Here is a 26,619-nt window from a genome sequence, read left to right on the forward strand (position 1 = left end):
ATCATGATGTTGACAATTAAAACCTATCATAATGCTGACAATTAAAGCCTAGCATTATGTTGGCAATTAAAACCTATCATGATTCTGACAATTAAAACCTATCACGATGTTGGCAATTAAAACCTATCATGATGTTGACAATTAAAACCTATCATGATGTTGGGAAATAAACTATATCTTGATGTTGGCAGTTAAAACCTATCGCAGTGTTGGCAATTAAAACCTATAATGATGTTGGTAATTAAAACCTATAATGATGTTGGCAATTAAAACCTATCTTGATGTTGGCAATTAAAACCTATCATGATGTTGGCAATTAAAACCTATCTTGATGCTGACAATTAAAACCTATCATGATGTTGACAATTAAAACCTATCATAATGCTGACAATTAAAGCCTAGCATTATGTTGGCAATTAAAACCTATCATGATTCTGACAATTAAAACCTATCATGATGTTGGCAATTAAAGCCTATCACGATGTTGACAATTAAAACCTATCATGATGTTGGGAAATAAACTATATCTTGATGTTGGCAGTTAAAACCTATCACAGTGTTGGCAATTAAAACCTATAATGATGTTGGCAATTAAAACCTATAATGATGTTGGCAATTAAAACCTATCACTATAATGATGTTGGCAATTAAAACCTATCATGATGTTGGCAATTAAAACCTATCATGATGTTGGCAATTTAAACCTATAATGATGTTGGCAATTAAAACCTATCATGATGTTGGCAATTAAAACCTATCATGATGTTGGCAATTTAAACCTATAATGATGTTGGCAATTAAAACCTATCATGATGTATAATCGTAGCTTTTTGGATATGTTTCAGGAGCCAGAGAAATTAGTTTCGACCATCGATTTTCGATACATGTAAGCATTAATAGTGTTAAGTTGATGTAATGACCAAGTGATGTATATATATATATATATATATATATATATATATATATATATATATATATATATATATATATATATATATATATGGATGTATGAATGTGTGTGTGTGTGTATTGATGGATGGATGGATGGATGGATGGATGGTCAGACTGATGGATGTATCTAAGAAGGAAAGGATGGATATATCCGGTCTCGCTAGATATTGCTTTTCTATTAGCACCATATGGAAATAGATTTAGTCTAAAAGAACATACAAATAAATTGGAGAACATGATACTGCATTTTGGAATATATTTTCTGTTGAACTAATATCCACAAAAGACTTTATGTTTTTATTTTTTAGATTCGGACAAAAGTATTTGTGTTATTAAATTCAGATTTGTTTTTCAGGGCTTCAGTAATCCTTCGCGTTTAATAAGTCGGTAAAATCTTCTCGTTTTCATAAAGATTTCTAAACTCAATAATAATAGAATGACCAGTGGCGGAGTGATGGTTCGAAGTGCCGAAGGGGGTCAGTGTTCTTAAGTGGGGCTCCTACTGAGGCGCGGGGGATCAGTGTTCCTTATTGTCACGCATATTCTACTACAGAGAACAGTTTTTTTTATCAGTTGCCAACCTGCCTCTACTCCCCTCCCCCAGTGTAAGTTTTGTGAAGAATCGCCTCCTGTTACACTAAGGTGAAGGAAAAATAATATGAACATTTCAGCTGAAAAAAGAGCAAAACCTTTCGACAGCGCCGACGACTATGAGAAAGTGGAACGATTTTGAGAAATGAACGTCAATGAAATTTTGAAGTGGAAACATTTTGAAACATTGAAAAAGTTGTGTAAAATATCTTGTTAATGCAATCTAAATATGTTATTCTGAATGTCATCTCATACTGTCCAACCTACGTTATTATTACATCTATTTTCGCTATGGAAGTTTGCATCCTTGAGTTCTGACAATTTTAGTTATCTGTACACACGTCAGTTAGAGTTTACTCTGTTAAGAAAGAAGAGATAATGTTTGCTATTGGAATAATTCTCCCGAAGACACATACGTAAGCACACACACACACACACACACACACAATACCGATATATATCTTTATTAGATCGATTTGTAAATACCCCATTTGAGGACTGAGTCTGTTTTCCCTATTTGCTGCACACATAACAGACAAATAAAGTAATAGTTGCCGTTTAACACTGTAGTTTACTCTATTCGACAAACATATCAATCCTTTAAACTCGGTGCACCAGTAGAAGACTAATTTTTTTTTAGAAGAGACTAAAATAAAGAAACAATATGCCATCATTTTCTCTTTATTTATGTAGCACAGATGCACTGACAAAGGAAGACGCCATCGGTAAGTTTTCTGTCTTGAGTCTTTTGTTATGTCTTTTTTTTACTGAAAATATCATTTTGTCTCTTAAATTTGATCATGTGCAGTAGGCTTCCTTGCATCTTTGATGGTCAAGGTTGTCGATCTACTGTTTCCACGTGTGTGGCAGGAAGTGGATAGATAATCCTTGGTTCAAGAAGATGGCTCCTTTTTGATTACGTCTTCAAATGAAACATTTCAAAGGACCTCACATTACTATATTTTTGTGAAAAGGGCTGATGCTGTATTCAGTGGTTCAGTGGTTAGCGTTCTGGACTCGGAATCAATAGGGTGTTTGCAAAATTCTACCCAAATTGGGTCAAGTTGGCCGTGATGGTGTGTCTCGTTCAAAGGCACTTTACTCGAATTGCGCTGACACTCAGCAGTCTTTCATTTGTTGATGTAATATTAAACAAATTAAACATTATGTTAATATACGAAAAATTCTCTCTAGAAAGTTATATTTGCTTCCATATCTGACCACCAAGATCAGATGGACGTTATTGTACGTTTCAGAGATGCTGAGGAAGATGGACCAGGGAAAGGAGCAGAGAGGTATCTCTCTCTCTCTCTCTCTCTCTCTCTCTCTCTCGCATATGCTTCCACGTCACATTTGTCACCAGTGTTTTCTTCATTCTTAACAAACTCGGTTCTTTTACATCTTCTCTTCAACTATTGAGTTATTTTCCCCCGTATTTGATACATTCCTAAATTTTTACGTGACTTCGACGACATTCTTTCTATACAGAACCCAACGTGTGACTGTTTTCAGTAGCATGAGTTACGTGTTGGCTTATTCCGTCTGAAGCAACTTGTATCTTCTGAAGGAGAAATTAATAGACGGAGGAGAATTTTTGTTCCTGAACAAAGACACTTGTTTAATGTAAATTGACTTAATAATTAATGAATGTTCTTTTTTAATTATCAACTTCCACTGACTATAACAATAATGATATTAAATTTTAAAAATGCCATTAATTTGTTACTTTATTTATCTGAACAAGTTTATTTCCACAGAGGCAGAAATTAAGGCCACTGGCTATCCAGCATACATAACATCTTGTGGATGGCTGGGTTACAGTGACGAAAAAATTACGAAGGTTGTACTTTATATTAAATATAACGAATGAAAATTATATAGTGTTACAGTTATTGTGTAACTTCAGATTTTACATATTTTCAGAATGTATTCATATGGCTAACGAACGATGCATAACTCCATAAATAAATTCGTTTCTTGTTTTATACTTGGTAGGAATATCTAACTGATGCAAACAACATGCTGAAGTTCTTCCGAATATATGTGTAACCACACCCACGACTATAAATTAGACTCTCTTGTTCAAAGCTACTGTACACGTTTGTTTTAAGAATGGGTCCTGCATTTTTAAAGTGAATGAAAAAAAGAAACAGTAGAAGACAAAGCCCGTTTTGGCTCACCTTTTAGCCTTACCTAGTGAGGGGATTCGTTTTTCAGTAAAATTCATAATTAATTTTTCAAAGCATTTTATCCATTTTTAAAATATTTTTGTTTACAAAAACTTTTATGTTAATTGTGTTTTTGTTTTTTGTTTTTTTTTTAAATTTCTTTGACGAATTTTAAGAAGCTATTGGCCAAACTTCAGTTATTAATTAACAATATAAGATGTAACTAATCAGATCAGAAATTTAATAATATAGTTTTGCTGTATTATTTGCATTTACACCAAACAGTCCCCAAGGTACCCTAGTAAATATACGACCATACGTGTTACGAAATGTACCAGTAAATAAGATGTTTACGTATATCATCAGTCACAATGCGTAACAAAAGTAGATTTGAATAATGAAAGATTAACATATTATTTATCAATAAAAGAACAAATATCATATAATAAATATATCAAACATGTTAATGAGAAATACTTGTTTTCAAAAAACAAGACAAATTACCCCATGATTCAAATGCATTATATTTCTGACCGTACAGAACCACTTTCATAAATAGGATTCAAATGGAGTGATGAAACAAAAGTTGATCAAGATATTCCCTGACAATTACACGATGGATCCGGTGATCATAAGTTTTCGCACTTTCACAGTAAATTTATAGAGTAAAAAAAAACTATTACATAATCTAGTGAATAAAAGTACTGATGCATTATAAAATACTTAAACTGTATGTGCAACTAGGATTAAAAACTAAAAAGGTTAACAGAATTGTGAAATTCAAACAAGTCCGGTGGATAATATAAGATATAAATCATAATATAACACTTAGAAATGGGGTAAAATAGCAGGGTGGTGGTTATGAATATAATGTACATTTACATGTATATAACCTAATGAATAACGCTGTTTTGAAAATGGCAGTGGAAAATGTAAGAAATAGGGTTGATGTGCAGCTATATAGAACAGAAAAAACAGAATAAGAAAACTATCTAAAAAGACATAATTTAAGAACAAAACATATTCACTGAAGATTTTATTAGCATAAATATAAAAACAAAAATAATGCTAAATAAACTAATTTAGACTGGAGTGCTGTACTGGATATATCAAAATTATCAATGTGTAACTTTTATTATAGCGATTTATATATAACATTTGGTGACAAAGTGAAATTGTTATGTGTTGATACCGATTCATTAATACTGGAAATATTTACAGATGATGTATATAAAAATATGAAAAAACGATATGCCTTTGTATGATGTAACAGAATATTACAAAGATCGTTGTCTAAGGAGTGAAAACAACTTTAATGCATATTGTACATTTAATGGTCATTTTATAAGGAGTGCAAACAACTTTATTGTATGTGGTAATATAAGGATGGCATAAATTGTACATTTAAAACAAACACAAATTTTACATTTAAAAATGACACAAATAGTACATTTAAAACTGACACGAAACATACATTTAAAGATGACACAAATCATACAGCTAAAAATGACAAAAACCGTACACTTAAAAATGACACAAATAGTACATTTAGAAATGATACAAATCGTACATTTATTACAAAATGTATAGTATTAAAACCAGATACGTTTTCAATTCATTTTTTTAAATAACAGTAATATAAAAATATTATAGTAAAAACATCCTCAGCACGTGAGTTGTATAAAAATGTTTTATCTGATGAAAAAAATTGCCAGTAAAATGCATACAGTAAGATCCTAAAGACATACGTTGGTGTGTTTATGAAACAAATTTAAGTAATTTAAGCGTATTATGTAATAAAAAGTTTAATTATAACGGCATAAATCTATTCTGTTTTGGAATTTTGTTGAATTAATGGAAGCCACTACTACCACAAATTTTCACATTCGTCAAAATATATTTTCATTTTTTTAAACAAGTTGAAAGAAATTAAATATTAAAATTATGTTAGGTTTCAAAACAAAGAATAACACAAATCATCCCCTTCCCTTCTGCCCCCCCCCCCTTCCCGGGTACAAAAGAGCTCTTTTCTTTATACTAGAGAAAACGGAATAATTTTAAGAGTTTATGTCAAGAACGATAATAAATGGAGGTTCAAATAGATGAAATTTAATTGTTACATAATTTTATATACATTGGGCAAATAATAATTAATCTCGCAGAAAACGGCATAAGGAGACGGTTAGACGTCCTTGACATGAACATTCAGATTACCAAATATTTGTGTTTGAATGGGGGGGAGGGACTAGCCCTTGCATGAGCAAAACCATGGCAGTGGTCACGGACATCATAGGTGCGATGTGGCGTTGTACTACAGTGGTATCCAGTAAACTTATTTTTGTACACTTTGCTATGAATCCATGGTCTTAAGATGTTTCGTTCAAGGAGGAATTTTTTCCATCAACCATCAAACTTTGAGCTATTAGGTTATATATTATATATAGTATGCAACTAAGAAACTGAATTGAATTTATCATTTAAAAGATTTTTTTTACTCTTTTGTACAGCTGGCCACTGAAGCCATGAGCCAAGGTCATAGCCGGTAAGTTGCCCTACAGAGACATGTTTTATGTTATATTTCACGAGATGAGCGGTTCTCCGGTGAGTTCATCTCGCAGATTTTGTTCAGCTTCCATTATTTTCTCGCTATTTTTGTTACTACTGAGGGTCCATCTTAGTTCTTTTGTTGATAGAATGTTATCGCGAAATGTAAACTGTTCGACAATCTTGTCTTTTCAGATGCATCACGCACGCGCACTTCTAACCAATTACTCTTCAATACTGGCCCAAATAACATACAGTTATATATAAAAAATACCTATTATGTAAATTGAGAGTTTTAGGGTCTAGCACACCATTGATATAGAACCATATTGATTATGCCATTGAATGATGTCTGAAACGACCGTTCTCGTCTTGGCCGAAAAACCTGTACACAGATAAGTTTGCCATTGTAGAATAACATTCGAGATGTTTCTCTTCTCGGTTTAATTACTGTTGTTGTTGTTGTAGACAAAAGGCATACAATTGCTGTCAATGTTAGCATTTGCTGTCAGCCGGTCCAACATCCCGTCAGTAAATTTGGCAACCTCATCACGGTCACAATCCATTAATTACATGTAACGCCAAAAGGCAGTTAAGTACCCCATTGGAAAACAATGAGTCCTAAAATGGAATTTCGTATCTGGCGACAAATAATATTCATACTGTATATGTAAAAGATTATGGAACATTGTCGTATCTAATATCCTACCACGCTGGTCGTCACTAAGTATTATTAATATTGCACCCCACCGGCCTATAGAGCCGGTTAAGATAAACAACTACTATCCGGACTCGTGCACGTTTAAGATATGAAGTTTAGATTTATCAAACAGCAGTCAGTATAAGTCGGTCATATGCTTCATTAATATATTACTTCTCCTTCGCTGGTGAATATTTCCCCAAACACACCCCATGAACATACTACGCGTAAGGTCACGGTATAGCTGATAGAGCTTGGGCGGCCTTACACAGACGTAGTATTTAATAAATCCAACCGAAACATCAGAGCCTTTAATTTGACCAGGTTTTTCACGGCGCATCGCAGCTTCAGAGCAACATCTCAAATGTTCATGTTAAACGTTTTAAGTTTTCCAGTTCATCTTAGGAAATTACAGCTTGCACGGGAGAACATCGACAACAACCCGGCTGATACACTCGGTCAGACCCGCTCTGATGGCAAACGTCAGATCGCGAAGGACGTATCTAATCGTTGAGACATCAGATCCTTACATATCAACAGGCATTTCGCATAGCATCAAGTGTACTTACCAAGTGATAATGTCAAAATAAACAAGCATGCGTGGTTTTGGTGAAAGCTCAAGTGCACGCTTCAACAACAGTATGTCCATATATTTGCCCGTCCAGCAGAGATCTGCATAAAACAATGGTTGTTGTCCGCCACTAGCACACCGGGAATATCTATACTCCAAGCTGACGTTCCATTGTGCATTCACATGCAAGAAGTTTACATCTATTATAGTCATTGTTTTTCATAATTATAATCATCACATCGTCCCCGAGTATTGACTATGGGTTCTCTATCTTTACATGGAAATAACGCCTCGCAGCAGTGCCACAATTGTGTGAGAATTTCTATAATTTCTTCATATTCTTAAGTGTTACAAATGAATTCATTATTATGCATATTTGATCGTTGCTGCTGCAAAGACTTCGCTAATTGTTTCACTGTAATCACTAGTGTATTACAATGCGTTTCACTATTACTCTGGGTTGTCAACGTCAGCGACTTCAGCTATTGTTGCACAATATGATTGCAATGTATATTTAATCTATAGTGTGTGCTTGACTTTTGTCTGCTATTAATAAAGTTTTGGGCTACCCATCTTTGACATTTTATTTACTTGAATTTGAGTTCAAGGCATGGTTTTTCCTATTGTCTACTTGATTTTCGTCATGCTCTTTACCCACAGATTTTGTGGAATTTTCCATTAGTTTTTTTCGGAAATTTGTTGCAGCATAGGTAAAGTGGGGATTATATTAAGACGTTTTTGTAAACAAAGTTTTCATTCCACTTTACTATCAGTGTTTGAAAATCTATGTTCAGAGTTTGTAGTCGTGTTCAGTTATAATTGGAGAGGAACTATTTAAGGTATTAATTGGAATTGCAAAGTGCTTATTGAGTTTTGGACCTGAAGATTACTTGGAGATGCTAGAGAACTAATTCAAGGAAATTCTGGATTATGTCAGTGTGATCCTTCAAATCTATTGGTACATTAGCACACAATAATCTTGGTACATCAGCTCATTTGGACTTTTGGATTCATTTGCAACATTTTATACCTTGGTACGTGTGATAGAAAATTTAGCATTTTTTAAATTTAATTTGCAATTCATAATACTGTAAGTTCCTTGTAAATTTGTACAGTGTGACATAGAGAAATAAATTATTTGTTGAATTTTACTAAACTTGTTGGTTTTGCTTTTTTCTGTTGAATGGTTTAAGAACATAGAGTCGTAACGAATGTCTTTTTCTTCTTTTCGTTATAAGCTTTACCAAATTCGCATCGTTATTGTTAAAAAAATATTTCAGAAGTCGAATAATTTATGAAGATACGGATACGTATTTGAAAAATCGTACATATTTTGTGAGCCACTTTAACAAATCTATATGACGTATTTCGCGAGATATTGACTGAGTCTTTTCCGTGACGTTACACCACATTATGTAGACCACTTGATTCTCTTGTTAGGTAGACTCATAAATTATTTCAAAATACAATACGCATCAATCCTAACATTTCGCCAGTTGTATAATGTATGCAGCGATAATCATCTTACATAATATATTCTCACGTAAAAGGAAACAATCTCTACGAAATATAGTGTACATAAATATAGTCACAGTCAACATAAAATCTTCTCTCGCAAAGAAAATTCTCAATGAAATATATTAACTAGTGTGGTCACGAACATTAATAATATATTCTGGTTGCTATATATTCTCTTACTCCGGAAAAATATTCTCATTATATATTGTATGCAGTTTAACTGTGAGCAATAATAAAGTAATAGGTAGGTGCTACAGTGTATTGGGACGCCTTATGATAATTTCTCTTTGGAGCGCCGCGGAGAGGTTTTCCCTACACGGGTCAGGTCAGCTTTTGCGGCAAAGACGCAGGTTTACGCTAGCAGATTATGCTTCTCGAAATCTTTTACGCGACCAGATATAATTTACGCTAATATTGCTGTGCAGAATCGTGCATGTTTGCGATTAGTATCCAAAGATTATCCATAATAACACCGCATATAAATGGTGGAATTATCTGCACCTGCGGTGGCTGCGTTTTGACAGTGTCTTTGTTGTATTTCCGTTGAATTGATTTTGTATTTCCAAAGAATGAATAATTTGTAATCCAAAAAATTAGTAATGGAAGCGTCGTTTTATGCCAGTCGATTTTGCTATGCAAAATCATTCACGCCAGAGTTAGAATTATGCTTGACTGCCTACAATTTAGTTATACCGCATACACTCGCGTGAAAAGCACGGGTAAAAATAATGTCATGGGGAATATAAAACCCTGACTAATTAAGTGATGTATGAAAATGGTTAAGATACGTACTCATGGCTAATTTGTTAAGGACAAAACTGTTTTATATTTATGTAGATGAAGCTATTTCCTGATGGTTGTAAGGTAAATAAGAAAATTTAACAATTTTCTGTTAAATATGCTCGCAGTAAAAACAAATGTACAGCCGAGAAATAATGCTGATTCTGATTTCTCCCTATGTCGCCAGCGAGATTTAAAACGATACTAAGAAAGAATCTCTACATGGAGTCGTGACATCAAAATACCACTAAGTACAGCCCATCCTTTTTTCTTCAGGTGATCGCAGAATTAAAAGAAATGTTCATGCTCACGTAAAATGTCATTCGACTTGAAATTTCTACTTTGAAATGAGGAATATAAGTATGTAAATTTGAATTATCTCGATTATTACTGCATATTTCAGATTCAAGATGAAGGTTGGAACTGACTTGCAGGATGATATTAGAAGAGCAAAAATATTCCGAAAGGTCATTGGTTATGACAAGGTCTGGGTAAGCTGTACTTCGACTTTCAGTGACGATTTGCTTTGCTAATACTAAACAAGAGTCCGAAATAGATCACATATATCTGTGTGACAATGAGAGTTTTGCCCAACTTTTTTATACTATGATCTATCTAGGTCGAAACCTTTTAAACCCACAAAATTCGTTTCTCATATCACGCGTACACAGCAAGCAAATACGCGTCATGTTGCCAACAGTCTCCTATGAAAGAGGACAGAAGACTTTGACCGCTATTCATTAAACAATTGGTTACAAAATTATAGGAGTGATTATTGTGGTTCCAAATCATGAAACCGTGCGTATACTGGCCATTTACTCGACTTCACCGCCTGTAAATCCGCTACCTTCCTGTTCCGTATCTGTGCTCGAAGTCGTCGGTAGTTTTCCATTTCGGCCGGCTCCATTTCGAACACAGCCATGATAATTATTTTATCCTCGATAGCCACCGAGTACAGTTTACTAGTCATACTGAGACTACTTTAAGCCGCCGCGAAAAATTAGGAATGCGTATTCTCGAATGCGGTCGTATCGAATTGTTTTGTTTGCACCACCAGAGACACCAGTTACTATCGATGTAGATCGACAACAATTTCTATCGGCTTGCCTACAATAGCTGTCTTGTGATTCTCGCCACGCTAACGTCAACATGTACTGCCGCGGTAAGCCCACATATCGCATATTCAGCCAAAAACACATATACCCGCATTTGTTTGTCTTTAGTCAGGCGAATTTCGTCGTGATTTAATCTCGCAGTTACTGCGTTTGGATTACTTTTTTTGCGTCGGTAATACTGAGAATCCATCATGGTTCATTTATTAAGAATATATTCACGTAGTATAATTACTCGATAGGCCGATCTTGATCAGGTGCAACATACACACGCACTTCCAACCGATTACTCTTTTTTTATTGATACAGCTGTCATACGGTTATATAAAATCGCTGCTTGCAGAGCATTCAACTCTCTGATGATTGTGCGCTCTTCAGGGCTGGCACGTCGTTCATATAGAAACACGCCAATTACGCTATTGAATAATGTCTCAAACGATCGTTCTTGTCTTTGCTCAAGAACTCTTAACCGACAATTACGTGCTTGTTGTATTACATTTGAGATCTTTCTTTTCTCGGTTGAGTAAATGATGGCTCAACTTAACTAACTTGAAATGTAACATGGGGGATTTATCGGTAAACTCCAATTCATATTGTGGAAACTATCCCTGCATGTTTTATGCTTGGCTGTGCAGTCAACAAGCGGCGATTTTCACTTGCTAATGATATCACTCCAAGTAGTCCTTGATTTGGGACTGACACATTAGGGCGGTCCTAACTGTCGATTTCTATTTGATCCTAACAAGGTAATATTTCAATGTATACGAGGGTCTGGTAAGCAGATATTCGTCAACGTATGGAACAAAATCACCGTCAATCTTGGCTTCACTGGTCAACCAGTCTAAGACCCCACCGGCGAATTCCGTAATATCACCACGGTCAGAACCCATCACTCACTAGTATAAACTTTGAGTCTTTCAAACTGAATTTCGTCACTGGCGACTAATGATGTTGATAATGTATATGTATAACATTCTACAACAACAACACTGACTGAATTGTCAACACCTGATTGTTGATAAGAAATTGTCATTGTCGTTGATGGATTTTTGTTCATATTACTATTCCACCCACTAGCCTTTAGTTCCGGTTATGGTAAACAAATATGATCGTGCCCTTTAAAATCTAACGTTTGGTCTATCCAAACCACTTTCAAGAGAATGAAAAACAAGTCGGCTATTTGCCAACGTTGTCGCGTTAATATTTTGCTATCCTTTTATAATTAATATTCCTTGAATTTGGTTCTATGAAGTTACAACAGGTGTGGTGCGGACACGTTTGAGATATGTTCATCCACGTATTGATTTCGGTCAGGTGTTTCTCGTCAGCTCCTCGTAGCTTCACAACATCTTGTGAACTTAAGATATGTGTAGTTTTCCAGTGCGATCTTGGAAAATCACAAGTTAGCCCGGGTCAACGCCAACAATAATCCGGCTAGTAAACTCACTCAAATCCATTTTGATGGCAAACCTGATCAGATCTACATCAGCTCCACGTCATCGGGCTGTTGAACATCGGTACATGTAAATAGGATCTGATCATCCATCCAGTGCTTGCAACGCTTTAACACCATGTTTTCCACATATTGCCCGTCCAGCCTTGTTTGTAACGGCAGGGTTGAATTAAACAGTGGCGAATGACTTTGTCGTCTATGTAAATGATCAACTTCAAGCGTCGGTACAAGTCCGTAGGGATCAAAAATAAAATATGTTTGGGTGTTACTACGTATTCTGCCCAATGTGTTCTAGGTCCTTTTGTTAAAACCAGATTGATTTTGTAACTTTCCATTGGAATCGTCAATGCGAGTTCATCCAGCATAAAGTCACCTCAGAAATGTTCTATTGACCTTTAGCATACCGAGTAATTCAAAATTAGTTCAAGGAAGTGTCAACGACTCGACAACCGAAGACCACTTGCACTCAGGAGCTACCTGGATAATAGAAGACTTTTTTCTTTTTTATTTGTCTACGAAATGTTGCTTGGCCTTGAGAGCCTCCACCACGCTCTACGCGTCCGCTTCATTATTAACAAATTCATCCCGAGTATTGGCACAATGATCATTATTATTGGCCTATATCAGTTTTCTTCGATTTCCAAAGGGGTCTCATATAGAAGAAAAAACCGAGTCTTTTAATTCTAACTTTGGTTGATCAGGGAGCCTAGCCGGGTATGAATAATACTGAAAATCTGTTATGCTGAGATATACCAGCACAACTGCGCCCATGTCAAACGCTGTCATCGGATCTATCATTCAATTTGACCATCTTTTATGCATTATTGGTTTCGTCTAATTTGCAATAGATGAATCGGCTATACGTCTCTGAGTGCCTTCATGGATGATTTTAAAGGCTGGTCATGGCATTATCGATGTCGATGTATAATCGGTTTTGGTGTTACTCGAGTCAGGACTGATCGTTGTAGTCGCTCTCGAATCTTTTGAATCGCTAGCAATCCCAAATTGTTCAACCCATCCGCAGGAACGTTATTAATGATATGAACTAATCGCATTGCAAATTGTTTAGTGATCGGTGCAGCGCGCGAAGACAATGTCGGTAGCACCTATGTTGCGCCTGTAAACAATCCACGAACAATATCGCCAGTGTCTTGATTGACAACACGCACGAGTATCACACGTCCACGTACGACTTTTGGGTCTCTTTGACAAATCTGTATGATGCAGTGAAGCAAAACAAATATTTAACGTAATGCTACACACACTCCATTGCACTGGTATATAGATGCCGTTATTAGATCCGCTCATAAATTCTTTCAAAATATTGTGCGCATCAATGTGGGTATTTCCGCGATTACCGCCGTAATTATTTACCATAAGAAAATCATCACACCAATTCTGCCACAGTCCATGTAAACTATTCGGCCACAGTCACTGCATAATACTAACTATGCCACTGTCAGTATTCTCACATTAACTCTACCACAGAGAATATAATACAGTGTGGTGGCGATCAATAATCAGATTTCTGCAGTCGCTTCGAAAACTTTGATAAAGCCACAATCAGTAGTATAGGCCTGACCGAAAACTTCACTTGTATGCATCGGTTGTGTGGTTAATATAATACTGGGTGGTTTGTTTATCACGTGACCATTGATGCAAATCATGATTTTGTATGTGGATGGACTTGCGTATGTGTATGTGCATGTATACTAAGTAGTATAATTTTGGCAGTCAAAGTCTTGTATCGTCTTGCATGGGAGCATGTTGGCAACTTTACGAGCGCTTGCTCGCGTGCGTGCGCGTGATTTAGTCGCCATTACTGATTCAGTATAAGCATGCTACTTTCCAGTGTGTGGACGCTAACCAGAAATGGGACGTGCAGGAATCGATTGACTGGATGGTCCATTTGGCGGAATACAAACCCTTGTGGATAGAAGAACCAACTAGTCCCGACGATGTCCTCGGACATGCTGCCATTGCAGAGGTGAGACTTTTCCTCTCTTAAGTATCAAATGAAAACGATTTGTCATCAACTGTGGGTGGAAGAAAAAAAATTGATAATGACTCCGAATAACGCTTTGCAGAGTACAAATCTGGTGCGTGTTGGATTTATGAGATGCGGTGTGTTGGTGGCAATCTTGCTGAACTCGAAACCGGAACATTGCAGGCTTTATTCCTGTCTAGACCAGGTCGAGTCGGGCACATTTTACTCCAGTTGTCTTGGCACAATTTAACCGTACGACTGTTGATGCGCCGCTTAAACACCAACCAAACAAAGTATACTGTGTTCACAAACGTACTAATTTCGTAAAGCAATAGTTAAAGAATAATAAATCTGTATTCAATGTATAGTTATTATAAAAAACGAAAAGTACTTCTTAAGATAAATCAGAAAACTGTCATACTGTTTGTCCTCAAAATCATCCATACATTTTAAGGAAAGAATCGTCATATGTTTTAGGTACGTTATCATAACAAAATATAACGTTGGAAACATTTGAGTTTTATTTCTTTAACAATAGCAATAAACGGGGAAAAAGTTGTTTTAAATATTCTAGAAGGAAATGAGGTTTACCTATAAATTTTAAATATGAGATACAGAGATTTTGCTTCACATCGTTTAGTGCCAAAGATGAGAGACTGGGGATAGAATCATATGATATTTAAACGTCCGTCATGAATGTCAGGATCGTTTGTCTTTTTTTTTAATATGTTTATTTTCCCGTCATTTCTTGATCTGAATGTCTAAAATGCTTCATATATTTGAGTTTGTAATTATCTTTCCTTTAAACAGGCTTTGAAACCCCATGGTATAGCAGTAGCCACGGGGGAAATGTGCCAGAATCGGGTAATGTTTAAGCAGTTTTTCCAGGCCAAAGGAATGGATTATTGTCAACTCGACTCGTGTCGCTTAGGAGGAGTCAATGAAATTCTTGCAGTCATACTTATGGCTGCAAAATTTGGCGGTAGACTTAAGTATATTTTATTCAAATTAATCTCTAAACCGTTTTCGACCTTTCGAGTACAAACTATTTAGAAGGTTTAGTTTGTCTCTTCGGTGAAAAAGATTGTATGCATATACTGCATGATCGCTTTAATACAATTATGGAAGTTTATCACCAACATCAGTGATCTTTGCTTGACCTTCTCCAAACTTAATACTTTTACGAACATTTATAGTGGCCAGTTGGTTTTATTTATAACTATTAATAACCTTACAGTGGGAACATATTTCCGGCAATTTTTTTTTTAAACTGTCGTTAATTTTCCCATTTAATTCATTAGTTTTAGAGTGAAATTCCGTTGCAATGGATTATCTTAACAAACTTCAAGTTAAGTTTAAATTCAAAATATTTTAGTACCCGTGTGTCCACATGCTGGAGGTGTAGGACTTTGTGAGCTTGTTCAGCATCTGTCCATATTTGATTACATAAAGGTCTCAGGAACACTGGAAAATCGGTAAATATAATATATATATATATATATATATATATATATATATATATATATATATATATATATATATATATATATATATATATATATATATTATGGCATTTTTGCACAGTAACTTTTAGGTTTATACATTCAGAAATTTACAGTGGTACTTTTACATTCAATATTGTTTCGTCCACGTAAGCAAGTTGGCATCTACGTAATATCATTTTCCTTGTAAATGTTTCAACCTTGCGCCACTCGAAGCGTGCATCTTTCTTCATCTTTATTCTTTGTGTCAGTATGTGTTACGTTCTTACTTTTTTTCTTTCTTTCTTCTTTCGAAATCTTATGAAGTTGTGATAATTTGATGGCTAATGAAGAAACCATGATGTACCTTACATGCCTTGACTAAGATAAGTAATATTGCCTTGACTAAGATAAGTAATATTGCCTTGACTAAGATAAGTAATATCTAAGTAAATAACTAGTGTTTATTATTCATCATCTATAGGATGACAGAATTTACCGACCATTTGCATGAACATTTCTACCAGCCTGCGATAGTCAAGAATGGTTGTTATCAAATACCAATGGTAAGACATTATTTTGTAAAAAGAGAGACAGTGTCTACAAAGTGTAATATCGTTACTGCATGCGTTATTTTTGGATGTTTGAATTCTTAATTTCTGATGCGAAACTGTCTTACTTCTCTGACAGATCCCAAGTGAACTCGAAATCCAATGCAGCGTCCTTTAAACGACCATATGGTCATTTTCTTTTTGACAATACATTTGAAACCAGTGGCTACTCGGGAATAACTTCACTAGAAATCTAGATCCTATAACAAAGTCAAAGTTTGACAACATCTTCTCTAGCCATAGTTCCTATATATTAACCTATCTACACCTTGGCGGAAAGATGCGGTATTTCATTGTTTTGCTGGCGAAATCAAATTGGATTTCACGAACTGTAGTATCCTTTATTTTCATGGAGCTAATTTTTCATGGTTTTATTGAAAAAATTCGTGGTCATTTAATTTCGTGGTTTTGCCTGTCAAATATCCCATATTAATTAGTATTTCATTTTGTGGGTTTACCTCAAAAACCGAAAATTAAGAATACAAAAGAATAAAACTATGCCTATGTTTAAGACAATGCTACCAAATGTATGAGCATTAAGCAAAGACCTGACAAGTTCAATATTTATACCGTGTTTTTGTCCGAGTTCCATCAATGAAAGCCGACGTAGACAATACATTAGTACAGTATTACCACCTCTAGGATCGCAAATTAAACACCACCAGTTACGATCATCACATGTGCCGTGGTTTGGTCAGAGTGCTGCACATAAAAATAAAAAAACACGATGCCACCGAAGTGCGAAGATGCTTACTAAATTTAAATGTTCTGGAATCATTCCTTTGTTTGCGCCAGCTTCGTGTGCATACCAGCTTCAATCACTGTACTTGACAGTAAATAAAGAGTGCAAAGAAGAAATAAAATCACACTTCCACAACTGGCACACTAATTAGGTCATGCAGGCCATCACGAAAATGGAAGATGTCACTGGTGACAATCAGTGCACTATATTAGCGAATCTTGCAACCTCATTAATCAAGTCAGTTCACACTGAATGGGTACTTGTAGCTCACGTGAAAATGAGTGAAAGATCGGACCGAATTCTGAGTGGTTTTGACAAAGCTGGACATGGTTAATTCTGCAATTTGCAATTTTGACATTATTTACTTGACAAGCATTTGTGTATACCATGAGATTTGATTGACACGCAGTTGTAATAGTGGTTTTGTCCTAAAATAGTTTAAGCGTGAGCTTAAATACTGTGCTGTAATTAGTGTATATACTTTGGGTTTCATTATTAATAGAGCTTCAAGCACTATTTCTTTTATTTTGAATGCCTGTTGTTCTGTTGGATTAAAAATGCATGGACAAAATGAAATGTACCTTCAGGAGAATTCAAATATATTGATAGTTTTGAATCAGTATTAAATTTAATTTTCATGCACAATATTTTTATTATTCTTTCCATCATGTTCAGTATTACTAGTGTTTGAATACTTTACATATTTTACGCTTTTCTCAAGCTTTTCTTTTCTTACATATCGATTTAAGTCAGTTTGTGGAAATAACAGCTATCGTATATCTTGTCTCTACGTGTACAATATAAGCTGTTTTATTATTCTTTTTTGCAAAGTGTTAAAATAAAAGACACGCGTACAAGCTAAAATTGTATTACCAGTTTACAGTACTGAAGTTGTTCTATTAAATACGAGTAGCTTTGTTAATATCTAGGAACGAAAGACAGTAAGAAAATGACGATGTGGTGGAGTGGATCATCATCACATATGGCTAATATTTCGTCGGGTCTTAAAATTCATGATTCGGGACAACAATGAAAACCACAAAAATTGGTCCTACACGAAAATTTCTGATTCTACGTTTTGATATGAAATCGTGATTTGATTGCAGTTTTTATTTTACAACTATGCATGAGGGTTTGTGTGTTTCATTACCTACTGATACAAATGAAACTGGAAATTAGTGGTGAAGCAGCATTATCTGTAATCATTACCACTCCAGCCCATGTTGCTCCAACTCACCCACCACAATGGGATGGATCAAACTCTATCCCACGTTGCTCCAACTGCAGTTTTTAGCCTTGTAATTTAAATTTGTATAATTTTGCTAAAGATGATAACCGTCAGATTTTTTTAATTGTTTAAATTCAGTATTGTATATTTTTAATAAAGACTGTGATTGTTAGAATTCTTATTATTGTAACCCAGTCTGTGTATCGTTAATAAAGAAGATCATTGTTCTTATATACCAATGCACTTGTACATTACACAGATATATTTCTGTGTTTCTCTCATTCCAATAAGAAAGATAACAATTGAGTACATAAGAAAAACTATGTAGCAGATTCCTCGCTACTTACGTTAGTGACATAACGATAAATCTTAAACGATTAAAATCCGAGTCTTGCACTGTTTGACGGGGCAGAGTGTTCTTAGAAACGGAATGTAAAACTAAGAACCCTTTCTAGTTTTTCGGAATTACAAACGGCTTTCCGAGCTTCAAGGACACAAGAGTTGAAACAAGTTGTTATCAAACATATCCCATTAAGAACAAAGCAGACATTCCATCAGTGCAGATATATACAACCATACAACCTGTTCAAAAAACATTCATACGTTGTAGACTTCAGACTCTGACTTCCATCTTGCAGGTAAGAGAAGTCCCAAATACCTTAACACAATGACTATCGTAAGAAACATTCAGGAAGCATTTCACTCACTTTCAGAGTGCTTGTAATCTTTTATTATATGTATATTAATTTTGCAAATATAGTGTGTAATGGATTGTTTAAGTTTTCGTTAGAATTTGTATCAATTTATAATTATATTATTAATTGTTGTAAAATTAATTTCGCTACGACATCATGCTTACTAATAATTAATTTAGAAACAAAATACCTTTTAAGGTACAGAAAATAATATTGTGGTGTTTTAAACCAAACATTCAACAAAATACCTTATTACAGACAGTCATGGTATAATCTGAAACATTCAGTTCTTAAGCATTTGGTTAACTTATTCGACATTTAATTATTTACATTATATTCTAAAACACACAAATTAGAGAATTGTGTGAAGTTGTTAAGCTTTAAATAAATATAATAATTGTATTATTTATCTCAAATGTGTAATTTTATTTGTGTGTAATTTTTCTGTAGTGAGTGAAGTTTGATTTTTTTTTAAATGGTGCATTGTAGACTACAGGCTCTGACTTCCTTTTTGCAGTTCGAATCCAGTACTTCTCAGCACACTAGCGATGTACACACCCACATCCCAAGGAGTGACACTCCTGTAAAGGGAGGCCAGAATTATGTCCTCTTTTCACCATCTTTCCACCTGAGAAGTGCCCCGTCAGTAAATTGGGCATGCTGAAAGCACATTAATCAAATAAACTAACCATAAGAATGTGTTAAAAAAAAGTTGACCTGTCCTTCCTAAAACATAAGCCCAGCATCCTCAATCATATTATACACAAGTTTCATTCTCTCTCTCTCTCTCTCTCTCTCTCTCTCTCTCTCATAGAGAGAGTTGCAGTTTAGCCATGTTTTTGACAGCGATAACGATAAATGTAAGCGCGTTTTTGATTGGATGCTGTTGCTTGCTACTGCATCCTGTGAACTTCACAGACCTTAAGTACTGAAATATCGGATCGATCCGCCAAGGTGTAGATGGTTTAACATATCGGAATCATGGCTAACGATGTCCTGACAAGGCAGTTAATACATTCTTGACTATTATTTGACTCCCCTGACAAGGCAGTTCATACATTCTGGAGTATTAGTTGACTTCCCTGACAAATCAATTCATTCACTTTAGAGTATTAGTTGACTACCCGGACAAGCCAATTTAGACGTTCTCAACCATTATGTTTTACTCCCCTGACTAAGCAGTTCATACATTCTGAAGTATGGACTCCCCCAACAAACCAATTCATGCATTGGGGATAATTTATTGTGCTTCGTAAGTTATTTTTTTATTATTATCTTGACATGATCAAAGATCTGAAAACTATGTACTATTATATGACAAAAACACATCATCACTACAATCAGTTTTTTCTATCATCGTTGTATTTTTCATAATGATCATCTGATTTATTATTATTATTATTATTAATTATTATTATTATTACAGGAGCCAGGGTATTTAGTGGGTATGAAAAAGGAATCGATGGAGGCATATGAATACCCGAATGGCAAGGCTTGGCAGAGGCTGTTTGATGATGGGACATTTACCAGGGATTAAAAATTATTTATTGTTTGCATGTGCATCTACACGAATTTACATGAAAAGTACTCGAGATTATATTCTTTATTTTTTGTATAACATTCATTTTGACATTTGTAGATGTTTTCGATATTATTCCGAAAACAAAGACTTCTGATAGGTCTATTCCGAAAAGTCGATTTAATTGATAAAACAGACTTTTAAAATTCGGCCTATTATTGATCGTTAATATGAACTAATATATAATATTAAACACACAGCTCCCTGAGAAAATAGTATCATCATTTTCCATGTGCCTCAAAGATTCGAAATTTCGCGTGATTACATGCATTTCTTTTAAATTCGATCTTTCAGAGCTTGGCATATCTTTTTTGTCTTATATCACCAGCTTTTGATACAATTTTGTGTGAAATAAACACAAGAAGGGCAACTTCTGTTTTCATTTTGTCAACAAAAAAAACCTCTTGAATTTTCAACCGATGACCAACAAGTTTAAAGTGTTACTCGATCTTGATTAGTCTCTTGATTAGTTGAATGCGTGTCTAATATTAAAACAACACGCATTCTAACTCTTCATGCACTTGGTAGAGTGTGGTATCTGTCAATCAGCTATAAGATAAAGTAAATTCCAGTGGACCAACAAAAGCTTGTATCGTTTGCTATATGTGAATCATGACATAATCGGGTGGCAAGCCAATATATTCGCCAGCTAGATGTGAATCGGGACATAATCGGGTGGGAAGACAATATCATCGCCAACTTGGTTTGAATCGTAACATAATCAGGAGGCCAGATGATACGATCAGCAGCCAGGTGTGAATCGTGACATAGTCGGATGACCAGACAATTTGATCGCCAGATAGGCCTCAAGCGCGATATAATTAGGTGCCAGTACAATCTGATTTCCAACTAGGTATGAATCGTCACATAATTGAATGGCCAGGCAAGGTACGAATCATGACAAAATCGGGTAGCCAGATCATTTTATTGACAGCTGGGTGTGAATCACGGCATAATTGGGTGGTCAGACAAGAGATTGCTCTACTAAGTGCAGCAGTTAGAAATTGGTTCCCCAGAAACGCTTGTTGACGGTTAATAGTAAATCGTGATATAATCGGGTAGCCACACAATTTTATTCACAGCTGGGTGTGAATCATGAAATAACTGGGTGGCCAGGCAAGAACTCTCCCAGCTAGAAAAACTGTACTATATAGCATATGCTACCTCAGTGGTGCATAACTTGGACATTTCTCAGATATTTTCATATCATAATTGAATTTGACTTAAATTAATGGATGAGGTGGCCAGGGGCATCCTCATTATTATTAGGGGTGGTGGGACATGTAGTGGTCAGCCATTAAGTTTTACGGATGTAAGCCAAAGCATTTTTAGAGGTGAAAAATCCGGTGAGTAGGCGTAGGGTGATCTTTCTCCGTTTTTCCGATTGGTCAGTTTTGTATGCAATTTCAATAATTAACTTGGGGCAGTTAGGGACAGTTGCATCTAAAATTGCCATAAACCATTCGTTACCTGAAGTGTGATATAGCATTTAACATAATTTACAAAAAACGGTAGAAACCCAATACGAGTTATTCCACTGTACTGTATGCATTAGATCAAATCTTGATTCATAGCAACAGAAGTAATGATTAAAAATATACCCCACCACCAGCACTGGGACCAATTACAATGACTACTGAGTGCATATTGAAGGTAAGTACTATATATTGGTTTGCACGTGACTGCTCTCTCTCTCTCTCTCTCTGTATTATATATATATAACTATCACACGGGTTAGAAAGTTTTATGGACATTCGAACCCAGGTCCGCAAGTAAACAGAACTCTCCGTTCTGAAATAATTCTATATACCTTGCTTTCTGGTGTAGGAATCTGGAAGTTAGATGAGAATTTTTTACCAGGTCAACAGGCGAGTGTGTCTGCTACTCACGAGTGCATATAAAACCGACTTTGTGGCATCATTTTTTTGCTGATATATGCTTAGTCGTGATTGTAAATTACTGGTGCATGCAAGCAAGGCGATGGGTGACGTTTATCTGCTGATCTGGTTTCTAATCTCCATAGAGTATGAATTAAAGAGTCCCTAACCTGTAAGCTAGTATTATTTGAATTAAATATTATTTCTGCCTAATATTATCAAGCATTCTCCTGTAGACTCCAGTGATAGCACTATCCGTTCCGTGTATTTTTGTAATTGTGTGTGTGTGTTTTAGAGAGAGAGAGAGAGATTTATTGAATAAAATGAGCACATACAAACAAGCAGGTGACCACTGCAAACATATTTCCCCCTCTAAGTGCCACATGCCATATATGTATCGATTTACAGGAGGTAATATAAAAACTACTTCGTTTGATTTATCGAATAGTTTCATGAAAGAAAGAGTCACATTTATGTGCAATGTTTGAATATGCTTTCAAAAAGGAAACGCCGTGTAATCTAAGTAAAGGAAAATCAACATATCGCGTAATCAGAGTTGGTATCTTATCGTAAAATAAACTTTAGTTTGCGTGTTCACCGTTTTGTTTTAAAAGATTAAGTTTCTTTAATGTGGCAACATTTTTAATTGATCCGGTCAAAGTAATTTTTTTCTTCCACCTCTAAAACGGTTGATTTATGGAAGCTGAAAATGGAGGAAGTATATTCATCCTCCATATTGCTATATCTGACGACTGAAAGATAATAGACAGACAAAAAGAAAATGCTTCCATGTTTACAACTGCCTTTTCAATATGCAATTTCTTTAATCTCCTTTTCAATCTGCAATTTCTGTAATTAAAAAAATATGAAATTGAAAATAGCTACATCTTCCATCGTTTCTAGCAGATGTAAAAATGTATTTTAGCAAGATTTTTATTTCAATCGTCTAATGAAATATACTGGCAGAAACTGATAACTAATCCGTGCATCAGTAGTATAGGATGTAACTTGAGTATCCATGGGAAATTAATAACGGACATGCATTTTTATGGCACTTTGAGACGATATGAAATCAACCTTATGCTGACTTTTTTATATCATTTACAGTAGGTCGCAATATTTTAATGGCACTTAAGGGACAAGGGAAAATCAACACGAAACCATTATGGTTTATGATCCCTAACATTTTTCCTCATCACGGCAACTAGGAAAAATTAACGTTAGGTTACTGGTAGCAATTTGTATTTCAAACATGTTATGCCCATTTTTCTTCCTAGACCAAGGTAGCTGAGAGGCTATTGCACCACCAAAAGAATTTATCGTTTGTATTGTAGACACCAAAATTAAATTAAATAGTATCGCTCTTTAAAAACGGTCACAGAGTTTACTTTATTATTTGGAATTTTGTATCTCTGTAAATAAGCAGAGTGACTGTTTAACTTTTTTTTAAATGATCTTTTGCGAGATTAACGTTACGGTGTAGGTTTAGTATGTGTGGGTCTCTAACGGAGAATGTAGATTGATAAATACACATACTATTAAACACGCCATTAGAAGACCGTCAGACATTCATCAACAGATCACATCGTATGATGCGAAATAACGGTATTTAAAGTAGGAGAGACACTTCATTACAATTTGTGTGTGTGTGTGTGTGTGTGTGTTCAAGGCTTAACCTTATTTACGAACATGGAAGCGAACTTTTGACTCCCAATCTGGATATTTTATTGTCTTAGGTCAAGTGAAATCAGTATATAAGGATGTGGTAAGTAAACGTAATCATTCATATCTTAAGTTCGGTCGGTTAGATGATTTACTGTTGCGTTCAAATATAATTTGATTGGAATTACAAAGTGCTCATTAACATTTTGGACTAACACAATATTTCAAATCGTGAATTCATTCAGCGACATTGTGGATTATATCATTGTGACAAATTAGGATTATTGGCATCCACAGTGATATGAAGACCTCTCTTGATCAGCAAAAGATTTGGAAGATGACGCTCGCTTAACTAATGCTTATTCAAAACGTTTCATTATTCAGCCAGCCTTCCTCTCGGCGTGTATTTGGCGAAAAATCATTTCAGTCTCATCCAGGTACTTCCCAAACTCAATCTGGCACAACTTTTAGGAATCAAACTTCAGATAAGACTGATCAGAAATACATATCTTTTCCTATATGCAATTATTGTGAAAAGATAAATCAAGTCGTTTCTGATTGCTACTGATTGAAAAAAATTCATGCAGTTTCAAATAATCTTACTTCCAATAGGTCAAGGTCACTGTCTTGTATTGAAATACAAACAAGCCAAATCTATTTCAATGATGGAGAATTATGAACCAGTCATGTCGAAAGGTTCTGTATCACTTATTAGTGATTATGTTAAGCCTATCAAATAGTAATGGGCACAGGAGCTTCTCTGAGCCTTTTTATTATCAGTACTTTGCTTTTGTCCGAGATTTTTTCTAGTGAATGTGTTCTTATTCAATGAGTAGAGTGCATCTTTGTTAATTTTCCTCTCCATTGTGTCAATTTGACATCAGACTTTGTCTCAGAACTCGTGAATGTTGGAGCAAAAACATCAGTACCTATTAAGGAAATGTATTACTATTAAACAAGGGCCTATCTGGAGATACCGTAATGGTTAATCTTCTTGTAACTGGCAAGCATTTGTCCTGTTGAGAATGAAACCCTGATTTATTTCTGTTTGTATTGCTACTAGAGCAACGAGTTCTTAAGAATGACGTTGATCAGGAAATGTTTCCTTCAGCTGACACAACTATTGGTAAGTCTTTTGATGAGGTCACCTTTGCACCTGGTATGATCAATCAATAGATATTCATCACAATAATCTTTTTAATATTCATTTTCACTATTGCAGTCCGGGTCACAAAGGCAATCAAATGCTGGTTCAATGGTCAGACAAATGTCGTGAAGCTTTAGACAAATTAAAGACCATATTTAAGAGTGCACCTGTTCTTTCAGCTCCACGGTTCAGTCAGGTTTCTTAAATTTGTGTTGATGTAGATGTTGGCAGATTATTGATTGATGAAGACAAACGTGGTGTGGAGCATCCTGTATGCTATTTTTCTAAAATTAACTAAACAATCACAAGAGAAATTATTCCGGAATCGAGAAGGAATGTTTGACTTTGATATCGGCTTTGCATCACTTTAAAGTGTATTTGATATAAACTCCTCCGACTGTTGTGTTCAGTGATCACAGTCCACATACTTTAATTAACAAACTGAAGTACAACAAGCAGAGACTGCTGAGGTGGAGTTTGATCTTGCTGGAATACAACTTTGACATTAAGTACATCAAGGAAGCAGAAAATCTGATTGCCGATGCACTATCACGCGTATGGAAGTATTATTTTCATTTATGTATATTTTGTGTTTTGTTTCATTTGTAAGACATCTTTTAATGTAATGTTATATCTCTACTCGATTAATATGTAAACAAAAGCTTTACTGTATAAATCTTTTTTCTTTATAAATGGTATATAAGATATATATATATATATATATATATATATATATATATATATATATATATATATATATATATATATATATATATATATATATACATACACATAGTGTGTGTGTCTGTACGTGCGTGCTTTACCTTTCTCCGTACTTGCGGGTAGGGTAGTTATGACCTACCTGATTTTGGCATTTTTAAAAGATGTTTACTTCAACTGAAGTTCATTGTATAATCTTAATTTCAAAGTTAGAATGTTCTGGAAGAGAACTTGTGACCCTCATCCTGCGCATTTTGTGTCTTAGAAATTGTTATATAAGGGTGCGGTAAATAAAATTAGTTTTCATTTATGTTTTATGATCGGTCTGTGAGATCATTTATTGTTTTATTTTCAGATATAATTTGAGACGCGTCATTTTTTAAAATTATTCATTGGATATGCAAATTTCTCAGTAACGTTTTTAACTCAAACTCTATTTTGGGACTATTGTGAATTCATTTAAAGACATTCTGGAATATATCGTTTTTATACATCAAGACCG

General features: G+C 34.9%; 1 protein-coding gene across 3 annotated transcripts in view; it reads left to right on the forward strand.

Moving 5' to 3' along the window:
• Window positions 1-21,081, forward strand: part of LOC149807084 (mitochondrial enolase superfamily member 1-like) — a 53,823-nt gene extending 32,742 nt beyond the window's left edge. For 2 of the 3 annotated variants that reach the window (XM_089961713.1, XM_089961695.1), the window contains exons 6-16: window positions 846-886; window positions 2,236-2,267; window positions 2,799-2,837; window positions 3,300-3,382; window positions 6,218-6,252; window positions 10,227-10,314; window positions 14,241-14,375; window positions 15,186-15,357; window positions 15,751-15,850; window positions 16,341-16,422; window positions 20,559-21,081. In XM_089961713.1, coding sequence (XP_089817839.1) covers window positions 846-886; window positions 2,236-2,267; window positions 2,799-2,837; window positions 3,300-3,382; window positions 6,218-6,252; window positions 10,227-10,314; window positions 14,241-14,375; window positions 15,186-15,357; window positions 15,751-15,850; window positions 16,341-16,422; window positions 20,559-20,669 — 918 coding nt within the window. In that variant the 3' untranslated portion in view covers window positions 20,670-21,081. The remainder of the gene's footprint in view (window positions 1-845; window positions 887-2,235; window positions 2,268-2,798; window positions 2,838-3,299; window positions 3,383-6,217; window positions 6,253-10,226; window positions 10,315-14,240; window positions 14,376-15,185; window positions 15,358-15,750; window positions 15,851-16,340; window positions 16,423-20,558) is intronic. The other variant, XM_089961703.1, reaches the window with a different exon arrangement.
• Window positions 21,082-26,619: the final 5,538 nt, after the last annotated feature.

Source organism: Sinohyriopsis cumingii, chromosome 1 (assembly GCF_028554795.1).
Source record: "Sinohyriopsis cumingii isolate HCF-2022 chromosome 1, ASM2855479v2, whole genome shotgun sequence".
NCBI lineage: Eukaryota > Metazoa > Mollusca > Bivalvia > Unionida > Unionidae > Sinohyriopsis > Sinohyriopsis cumingii.